The sequence below is a fragment of the Megalopta genalis genome, chromosome 6, assembly GCF_051020955.1.
Source record: "Megalopta genalis isolate 19385.01 chromosome 6, iyMegGena1_principal, whole genome shotgun sequence".
Classification (NCBI taxonomy): Eukaryota; Metazoa; Arthropoda; class Insecta; order Hymenoptera; family Halictidae; genus Megalopta; species Megalopta genalis.
In genome coordinates, this window is record NC_135018.1 from 12,934,058 (window position 1) to 12,945,657 (window position 11,600).

General features: G+C 34.1%; 1 protein-coding gene across 1 annotated transcript; it reads right to left on the reverse strand.

Annotated features, from left to right (window-relative positions):
• On the reverse strand, positions 1 to 10,872 carry LOC117225999 (pinopsin). The gene is made up of 4 exons (XM_033479899.2): positions 10,740 to 10,872; positions 6,127 to 6,356; positions 3,274 to 3,389; positions 1 to 1,988 (listed from the first exon to the last, which is right to left on the reverse strand). The coding sequence occupies exons 1-4, from the start codon at positions 10,862 to 10,864 to the stop codon at positions 1,797 to 1,799; spliced, it is 663 nt and encodes a 220-aa protein (XP_033335790.2). The 5' UTR covers positions 10,865 to 10,872; the 3' UTR covers positions 1 to 1,796.
• Between the last annotated feature and the right edge of the window lie 728 nt (positions 10,873 to 11,600).

An 11,600-nucleotide genomic window follows, 5' to 3' on the forward strand; every position in this document is an offset into this window, starting at 1 on the left:
TTGGGGTTCATCTCCTGTTGGAGACAGAATATTTTTTTCTACATAACACTTTATTTTTTCAATTTCATATTACATTGTACATTAAAAATAATTTTCTAATGTTTCAAAAATAATTTTTTAATGTTTCAAAAATAATTTTTTAATATTTCAAAAATATGTTTTTTGATTTTACAAAAATATGTTTTTTGATATTTCAAAAATATTGACAAGAATATGTGTACACAAAGCCACCGATACACACACTACGTTGGGATTCATCTCCTGTTGGAGGTAGAATTTTTTTTCCTACATAACACTTTATTTTTTCAATTTCCTATTACGTTCTACATTAAAAATAATTTTCTAATGTTTCGAAAATAATTTTTTAATATTTCAAAAATATGTTTTTTGATTTTTCAAAAATATGTTTTTTGATATTTCAAAAATATTGACAAGAATATGTGTACACAAAGCCACAGATACACACACTACGTTGGGATTCATCTCCTGTTGGAGGTAGAATTTCTTTTCCTACGTAACACTTTATTTTTTCAATTTCATATTACGTTCTACATTAAAAATAATTTTCTAATGTTTCGAAAATAATTTTTTAATATTTCAAAAATATGTTTTTTGATTTTTCAAAAATATGTTTTTTGATATCTCAAAAATATTGACAAGAATATGTGTACACAAAGCCACAGATACACACACTACGTTGGGATTCATCTCCTGTTGGAGGTAGAATTTTTTTTCCTACGTAACACTTTATTTTTTCAATTTCATGTTACGTTCTACATTAAAAATAATTTTCTAATGTTTCGAAAATAATTTTTTAATATTTCAAAAATATGTTTTTTGATTTTCCAAAAATATGTTTTTTGATATTTCAAAAATATTGACAAGAATATGTGTACACAAAGCCACAGATACACACACTACGTTGGGATTCATCTCCTGTTGGAGGTAGAATTTTTTTTCCTACATAACACTTTATTTTTTCAATTTCCTATTACGTTCTACATTAAAAATAATTTTCTAATGTTTCGAAAATAATTTTTTAATATTTCAAAAATATGTTTTTTGATTTTTCAAAAATATGTTTTTTGATATTTCAAAAATATTGACAAGAATATGTGTACACAAAGCCACAGATACACACACTACGTTGGCATTAAAAATAATTTTCTAATGTTTCAAAAATAATTTTTTAATATTTCGGGAATATGTTTTTTGATTTTTCAAAAATATGTTTTTTGATATTTCGAAAATATTGACAAGAATATATGTAAACAAAGCCACAGATTGCATTTTCGTTAATATGCATATATATGTAATGTTGAATAATGTTGTTGTATATACTATATGTAATGTTGAATTTTTCTATTAGGTATTATTTTTTTCACGGGCGTAGTGGTAAATAATTAAATTTAATCGTTTCTCTGTTAGTCAAAGAAAGAACATTCAATGTTTATTCTTCACTTTTTTCGTTTTTTTTTCACAATTACAATTTCTTTGGTTTCGGTTTACAATTACAATTTCGCACTCATTTCTACCACGTGTTTTTCCATTCCTTTTTCCCTGCTATGTTCACTGCACATACAGATATCTCGCTTAGCGACCGTCGCAATTAGGCGGGACAATTCAAATAGCATTGGGGAAGTGCTGTGTACTTTCCTTACATATATATGTATATTAACGAAAATGCAATCTGCGGCTTTGTTTATGAGTTTTTCGTATATGTAACAATTAAATATTTAACGAGTCTTTATATATTTATTTATGGTTTTAAATAGTTCTAATCCCTATCCTTGCTATTAGTTATTACGTTCGCTGACCATGCCTATTTCATTTCTGATGCCTGCCTCATCCGATACCTCTCTCCCAAACATTTTCCTCACACAGTTTTTTAGCTGATTGTTCAGGTATATGGCGATGATTGGTTTATTACATATAGTAAGTGTCGACAGTGTATATGTTAATATGACTATTATTGGTGACGGCTTGACCTGTGGATTGATACAAGGAACACATTCAATGATACTACTCTACAACTATTAATCTACTACAAATCTTGGTAAACAGTATACGATTAAGTAAATCGAACGACTGTCGTTATGATTATTTTTGCATTTTGTATGAAAGATTTATTTTTTACAACTGACGATTTGATAAAGTAATTCATTCATTAATCGGTATGTTAGCAATATTCATTGTATTGACAATAAAGCATGTGAATATAGCATGAAATACAATTTATCACAGTTTTCGAAAAGATACATTGTAAACATTGAATTTACTTAATTAGATAAAATAAAATTCTTTTGTCCAGTGTATAACATGAACTACTACATTATTTGGCATATAAACAAAATGTTAATATAAAAATTAATGTTTGTACGTTCCATAAAGTACAAAGAAACAAATGTAAGCGACAGTCGATTGTTTAATAAGCTCCTTTTGTGCTCGACAATGATTTTGTATTAGCAGCTGATTTAATTCCCTATAATCAAATTTGTTGATACTATTTACCAAAGCTCAATACATATAGTAAACAATACATGTGATTTTAAAATCAAATTAAATTGTACACCTAATAATTTCCTACAAAAAAAATAGAAAAGTTAAAAGATATAAAAAAATGTAAAAGTCAAAGGGAAAGAATTTACATTAAAAACAATAGGATTTAACTTCGATATCAGAAAAATTAATAACATCCACATTTATATGGTAAATTGAATTCGAAATATTCATAGTAGTAAATTACATAGTCTGGCACAATATTATAGAGCAAGGAGTAACTTTTTCTAGTGCATTAACTGTTCTTATTTCATCCTGTTTTTTCATTAACACTTTAACCGTCAGCGAGTTTTTGATTTTTCTAATAGTTCTTCTCAAAATAAAATTTTCACAATTAAAAATAATTTAGTTCTCATTAGATATATGTTAGTCGAATATATCGCCCAACCAATAGTTTCTAAAATCTACTCAAAGGACACTGTCATTAACACAATATCGGACAAATGTAGATCGAAATCGACTGTGGATTTCTGTGGATTTCTAAGAGTTATTGGTTAAAAGAGTCAAAAATTAGGACGAAACTGTGACTTTCGCGATCTTTAACTGTTTACAGTTCATGTTAAGATATACCGATTTTGATGAAATTTTCAGTATGCATATACGCAGGCTCATGAAAGTATTCGAACGATAACATATTCCTAATTCATATTAACATCATCCGTACGGTATAGTACGGTATATGTATATAATACTACTATTCATCTAAATACTTACGTCAAAATAATGAATAGCGATACCCAAAGTCACACGGGGTATCCAAGCAACTAGATAGATCATTACCGTCAATTTGACCATTTTCGTAATCCTCAAATTTTGTCTTCTGCGTGAATCTGAATTACAAGACCGACACACTTATCATGTTATATTGTCATTTGGCATTTTTTTCGTGTTGTGTAGAACCTAACTTATTCAAAACTTAAATCATCTCAAACTACGGTTATCCCTAAAAGTAGAGATAATAATTACCCAACCTAATATATCGTTGCATGTCGCTGCATCTATGCATTTTTGAAAGACTATAATCATAAAATTTAAGAGAAAATGTTCACTATTACTACAACGCCTATAAAAAAAGAAGTTCACGTTATGAAGCTGTGAAAGCGAAGATTAATTTAGAAAATTGTTAACACATTCAAGACCGGCGAATTTAATCCCTTCCCGTGCTTTAACAAGTCTGAATCGTGATGAAGATTTTGGGAGTAAACGTAAACATCCCCTAAACGTAAACATCACGAGTCAGGTTCGTGAACAGAAAGTTGGGCCAAACATCACGAGTCAAGCTCGTGAACATAAGCATCGTAATGTAACGGTCGTAAATAACTATATCACAGGCATTTACATTTCGGTTCGTATTGTGACTATTCTCGAGCATCAGTCTGGTTTCTTTGCCGCGCGTTTACGTCTACCACTTGGACCCGAATTTCGTCGAGCTAAATGGCACGGGAAAGGGTTAATTACCCCCGACGCCAAAGTAACTACAATTACACCCATTTTTGTTTGCTGTACATTAAAATTCAGAAATTTTATTTTACAGTCGAACTCATTATTAAAATGAATTTCATGACTGAAATCCTATAACCGATCAATAACGTTTTAATGTCAAATAACAAATGACGCAACGATTACATCATCGATCTCGAATGGGTTTTTTGCAAATCGTGTTTATCACTGTGAAACTTCGATAATCTCATTTCAACCGTATATTTCTTTACTACCTGCACAGGGTTGCAGGAATCTTTAGGAAACCCTTACGACATAGCTGTAAAATTAGTATTATCACATTTTCAATAAAACAAGTATTTGTATGCACTCTTGTCCGACATTATATTTTATGGAACATTTATTATCCCCTAACAATCTATGTAGTATGCTTTTACATCATAAACCAATTGTGCCTGATAGACACATCGATAAAAATATCAACATTATATTAAAATGATAATTATTTATTTATACACAAACTATGTTTTTAAATGGATAGATATTTTGTATGTAACTATTTTTGAAAACGTATCCTTTGGATACTACTGAATTGTAGAGACTTAAAGAAAACATTTGGTCAATATTATTTAATTTTTACTTTTAAAAGATGTGCAATTAAGTGAGCAAAATGATTCTGTGGTTGTAAGGACAACACACTGCAGGTGCATTCATTTCGAAATATTATCGTTTTACATATTCATCGTCAAACTTTTACTACAGCCATCATTTGCGAATTTATGGTGTAAAATTATAATTGCATGCTAGATTTCGGTTAAATAACATATTCTTTGAATCCATAACATTTTTATTTATGGTTATTTATATTTATTATTCAAATTTTAATCGAATGACAATAATTTGTCTCACTTCACGAAATAAGTAAGACAAGTGAGATTCGATTAAGGGGCTAAATGGAGAAGTACAAAAATAAGAAAGAAGAAAACATTAAGGGCCGAAACACATTAGCAGGCAGTTCCCGGACGGGCGACGCGGGTTTTCGCGCGCGAGGAAAAATGTGTCATAACTCTTAAACTAATTAATTTTCGAATGAAATATCTTAATACTTTTGTAAATAAAATGCAAAGCTGATTCAATTGATAAATTAAAAAGTATTATTTGCTTTAAACAAATTGTGATTAACTTGCTGCTTGTAAAATAAAGTTTTACAATTTTAACGGACTTTTATTTACTTACAAATAAATCTTCAGAATAAGTGTCAGTGTTGGTATCTAATAAGTCAGATGTTTGATCTAATAATAAATAATTTTCTATGTCTTCGTTCATGCGACACGAGAAATGATATGACATTGTTTCTTTTGTGCTCCACGCAGGGCTGTCCATGTAGCTATGTGCACGAAATAGTAGAAAATTGTTCTCTTGATGTCCCACTGGTATTATGTTCTCGAAAGTATTTTAAATTTTTATGTTGAGCCTCAAGATCTTCTTTGGACAATTTTCCAATAGACACAGGTACGTTTTTTATGATAATGAAAAAATAGTTTATGTGTAAGTCAAGTGGGAACTCGATAGACTGTGTTAAAGGCCTGCACGCGTCTCAACGTCAAAATAAATTTCTACTATATTTAAGCTTGTGCACATTTATGCACTTAAAAACAACCGTAATATTAGATGGGTGCATATGAAATGTCGGATTTTGTTTACATGTAAACGTTCGTCTCCCTGTTTTCGTTATGCTTTTGTTATTTTTATCTTTAAGAATGAGTCCTCGGCATTATTCCTGACGTGTTGTGTTTAGAAGGACTAGGAGAGAATTAAGAGAGATTAATTGGTTAAAGCAAACGCCCGGCAAATGAAAGATTCAGGTTCGAATCCTGGTCCCGATCTATATCCGATCGATTAATTTGTTAAACTTAACTTTTGTTAAAAAAAAAATGGGCGTTTTTAAAAAAGTTCGAATTTTTCGAAAACTGTGGATGATACAACAATTTCGTTTTCGAATTCGTGTTGAATAGTGGCGCACTACAAGGATCGCCCATTGAATATTACAAAAAGAAAATTGTGTTGAACAGTGATCGGGCCGATCCGGGAATTGCCCGCTGGTATGTTTCGGTTCAAATAGTTTACCTGTCAAAATGATGTGTACGGAAATCGAAATTATGATTACTGTTGGTAATCCATGGCCAACAAGTAAAATAAAAGCAATATATATATTGCTTCGTTCTGAGTCGTGGTCATCCCATAGTAGAATACATGTTATATTTAAAATATCATTTCCATATTGGCCCCAACCAAACATTGGAGGCAAAGACAGTAAAATTCCGTAGATCCAGACAGCGGCGACAATTATGGCTGACCTATCAAAAACAGATCAGCGAAGAAAATGAAATTATGAAAATTCTTGAAGAAATGATAAAATAGATGTATTTAAAAATTTTAGTCTACTTTTCAGTTTTCGTTTATTTATACATGATATGTATACCGCGATCATTAATACCGCGAGGGCTACGCTACCTGACTACTACCGCAGCATCTTGCTCCCCGTTTTGCTTCCATCGGCTCACAGCACCCCAGGCGCATACCGTGGTAAATATTTGTGGCGCATTAGGATGATGCTCGTATGAATAGATTTTCACTTCATGCAAGAGGTACTATTGTTAATGCTTATTTTTGTCAGTGGCATCTCCTGTACGTCTATTGCACTGTGTCGCGCGATAACACTGTCCGACACGATTTTTGGGTTCCTATAGCCACTATGAAATTCTTGTAGAGCTTCACTCCCCGAACAAGAATCCGAAAACCGAATTGCTCCGTCACCCTCAGTTTTTTAAATAAACGAACTTTTGTAAAAACCCAAAATTTTCGACAAATTGAGGTATTGCATGAAAAGTACAAACGTCAGAAAGTTCTAATCAGTCTCAAAAGCTAGAGGAGAGTTTCCCGAATATAGTGGCATACAATTTATTAATTGTTTTTGGTCATAAATAGCAATAAATTGATGTCAAAGTTTAAAAAAGTGTCCACGTGCGCAGTTTCTGCGCAATATTTTTGTATTTTTACGAAAAGTTTTTTGTTCAGCACGAAAACTCTACCCAGGATCTTGTAAGAAATAAATGACATTAAGAAAACGTTCTGAATTATAATACTTCGAGCAAATGTAATCCTTATTTTCTATACATTTATTTTCTAAAATTATCATGCAATGTAGTGGAATACCACTGACAAAAAAAATCCTAATTAATAATAGTACCTCATGGTACCTATTGATACAAGAATGTCTCATGAATTGGTACACGCTTGAGATAATCTGAGCATTATGGCTGCCATGTGGAATAAGACGTGCGGCGGTTGCCAGAAGGCAAAGCCTCTGAATCGGCCGTCTCGAGCACTTAATTCCGAGCACTGCTCTACATTAGCGTTTATATAAATTAATTTATGTACATAAAATTCATGTTTTTCATGTATTATGCTTCTTGTGGCTTCGTTTCACATTTGATATTTTTATTGTAGACGATAAACTCTTTCCTCACTACTAAAGATTTCAAAAACTATTTGATTTAAAATTCACACAATGTTATCGAAGACTAAACAAGTTCCTTAAAAAATGTTCTATCAAGTTGAAGAATGTCCACGAATTACATATAACGAAAGACGTCGTAAATAGAATTTCTCTCTCAAACTCCACTTGGAAAGTGCTGGAATTCTCTCCCGGTAGACTCAATTACAGTTAAATTTCGTTTATTTGCCCCACTTTTATGGAAGGAAGGTCGCGCGTTTAGTTCGATATTTACGAACTTGCCAAAACTGACCAGTATAAGATAGGAGGGAATTGGCGGATTAAATCGAAACGAACGACCAAAATTTTTACTAAGAAATGACGTGTAAAATTTGTCAAGCTTCCAATCGGTTGGAAACGGAGAAAATACTAGAAGTTTATTTCCACATTTTTCTTATAAATATGTACAAAGTACGTTCGTACACCTTTTAAAATAGAACAGCATTTTTATAATTAGGCCAAGCGGTCTAAATTTTTTAGGGATGTTAAAAGGATTAGTTTATTATACAAAAGCAAAAAATTTTTCTCAAAAATTGCAATTGGTTAGTTTTTTCAAATTTTTCACCCGAGTCTGCAGGGTGTAGCACGTACTGTCGCTACGATTTTGCAAGTACTTTCAACAGTCTGATAAAAAAATGCATCCAATGAAAGTTAATCAGTATTTATTCGACAACGTATTGAAATACAACAGATTTCAAAAAACTATTGCCTTTCGACTAGAAGTGACCTTGACTTTTGTTGTCGTTGTGTTATTATTGATAAAATAATGAATTCAACGACCTCATTATCTCAATGAATTTACCATAAGTGCTCGAAGCGTAGTCCCCCTATTTTTCTTCACTAGACTACTACTCTATTATTTTTAAGCTTGTGCACATTTATGCACTTAAAAACGACCGTAATATTATGTAGGTGCATATGAAATGTCGGATTTTGTTTACATGTAAACGTTTGTCTCCCTGTTTTCGTTATGCTTTTGTTTTTGGCATAATCTCGTTTATAGTTGTACAGTCCATTGCCAGAGTCACATTTCAACAAAGATTTTCTCAAAATTGTTCCATTTTGTTATTTGTTTCGAATTTCGTAAGGACATGAATACAACCAATATTCGTGTAATTTTATTGATAATAATGCTGCAGAATACTGTTAACGATAAAAAATGCAGCGTTAGTTTGAAAATTTTCGATCTGGTGATTTTTCCCTACAAAAAGAACCGCGTGGAAGACTCAAAACGTCTGTGAAAAATGATGCTCTGAAAGCATTAGTGGAAACTAATGTGACTGGAGTAATTCACTACTCATTCCTTCGACTGGGGAGACAATTAGAGCCGAAAAGTACTGTCAGTACATTGACAGAATGCATGAAAAATTGAAAATTATACGCCTATCACTTGTTAACCCTTTCGCTACGGAGCGCTTGCGTAAAAATGTGATCGCTGTGAACGGAGCGTACTATTGAGTAGTTGGCACTGAAGTACGGAATGCTACGAAGTAATTAGAAGTCGTTTCTTGCTCTCTAAATTTTACAATGATATTTATTAAATTCAGTAATATCATCTCACCTTCTAAAATATAAAAATTTATAGTCATAATTTATTTTTTTAAGTATTATATTATAATGTTCATATAATATTCTTTAATACAATGAAATTATTAAAGTATTTAAAGCCGAACGTAATTTTAATAATCAACTTTGGTATGATAAAGTTGAAAGCATGGAACCACACATAACCCAACATCACATTGTGATTTTAGAATTATAAATTCGTGTAAACCTTTTAATCACTACTATTATAAATTGCTGGTATATATTCGTCGCTGGCAATGTTCCAAAGAAGACTGAAATTGACAAGACACTCTTCTGTTTTTAATAGTCTATCATATTGTCGTAGTATGTGGCTAATGAACCTACGGTACGTCGATGGTTTGTAAAATTTCGATCTGGAGATTTTAATATCCAAAATGAACTACGCGGGCGACTTGAGAGCAAGGCTTGAGATATAATAAACCAAACTTTCAGTCTCAAAATCGGACATTTCATACGTACTTTAGTTATAAAGTTTTATCTAGTTATTAACATCTCACGTGTGTATCTAATCTCGAAGCCTAGTAACTGTCTCCACGTCTTCGTCCGCATACAGACGCTAGGGAAATCGCGATAGAGAGATTCACAAATAGAACACGCAGCCGCTAAAACTGGTGACCCCGACATGGTATATTACCGGTGACTATTACCGAATTACGAATGATTTCGCGAACTTCCCGTTTGGGTTAAGGTAACCACGTGCAACTTTTTGGACAAAATGGTCTCCTCGAGCGCGATCCCACGAGTACTCCGCCCAACGAACAGGGTTCTGCGGCAACCCCGCAGCCGCGTACGAGGCAGACAGCCAAATATGGCGCTGGCTTACAGATGTTTCTAGCCTTGTAACTGGGCGGTAAAGAATTCTGCGGAAAACGATCGTCAGCAAAACCTGATCGACACTGAAGCTGATGTGTTTGTACTTCCAGCTACTGCACGTAATCGTCGTCACCTTGGAGATCTGAAGCTGTACGCCGTCAACGGATTCAGGATCAGGACATGACAGTCGGCTGATCAAACTGAATTTGGACTTCCGAAGGCCGTTCATGTGATAGTTAATCATTTGTGACGTGGCCAGAGCAACCAATTATTGACACAGACCTTTTATTTAATTTCAGCCTGCTAGTGGACACTGGGAACCGAAGGCTGATTGATAGCAATACTCTTGTCGGCCGAGCAGCGAGAACGTTCCTCGCTTCCAATGTCTGACTCAAAATATTCCATTCAGTGATCTGCTGCAAAATTGACGCGTACGTCGATCCTGCCTCGGAAGATCACTCATGAAATCCAACACTTCGTTGAGACCATAGGACTGCCTATCACTGCCAAGGCACGATGACTCATGCCTGACAAATTCAAGGCTGCAAAGAAAGAGTTCGACTTTATAATTCAGCAAGGATTGTATCATCCTTCAAAGAGCCCTTGAGCAAGTTCACTTCACTTGGTACCAAAAAGGGATGGGAAGTGGAAACCCTGCGGTAATTATCACTGTCTTAACACAGTGATCGTACCAGATAAGTACCCCATACCCTTCCTTCAAGATTCTGACACATTTCTCCATGGCTCGTCCACCTACTTAATAATTGACTTGGTCAGAGCTTACCAGCAGATTCTTGTTTCAGAGCAGGACATTCCAAAGACGGCAATCATTACATCCTTCAGGTTATTTGAGTTTCCATCCCTGACCTTCGGATTACAAAATGCTGCACAGACCTTCCAAAGGTTCATGCACTTGGTTATCGCCGGACTTGACTTTTGCTACGTCTACTTGGATGACCTCATCATCGCCTTGCCGTCGGAGGTGGAGCATCGTAGCCATCTGGAGATCGTTCTCAAGAGGTTGGATCTGTAAGGCTTTGTCATCGACCCTGGCAAGTGCATTTTTGACAGGTTTTCTTGGCCATCGTATCAAAGCCTCAGGACTGGCTCCGCATCCAGCCAAAGTCGATGCTGTTTGTGACTACACCGAGTCAACCACAGTGAATGGTAAATTTTTATAATCGTTTCCTCAAGAGAAGAAGTTCACCTGCCTTGTTGTGGACTGAGGAGAGCCACCTTTTCGAGACCAAAACAGGAATTGTCAGATACTGTCATCCTGTCCTTTCCAGAATCTGCTGCCAAACTGTCGTTGCAGACTGATGCCTCTGACACCACTATTGGAGCAGTTCTCCAACAAAATATTAAAGGTCAACATCAACCATTGAGCTTTTTTTCTAGGAAACTAACCCCCACGCAGCAGAGGTATTGCACGTACGACCGAGAGCTATTGGCTGCTTATGAGGCTATCAAGCAATTTCGCCACTCCTCGGAAGGACAAGAATTTTATATCCTCACGGACCACAAACTGCTGATATTCACTTTCAACAAGAAGTTGGACCAATCGTCACTGGGACAAATTCGACATTTGGCATATGCAGGGTGTCCCAAACATGTCTCGTAAAACGGAAATGGAGGATAGCTGAGG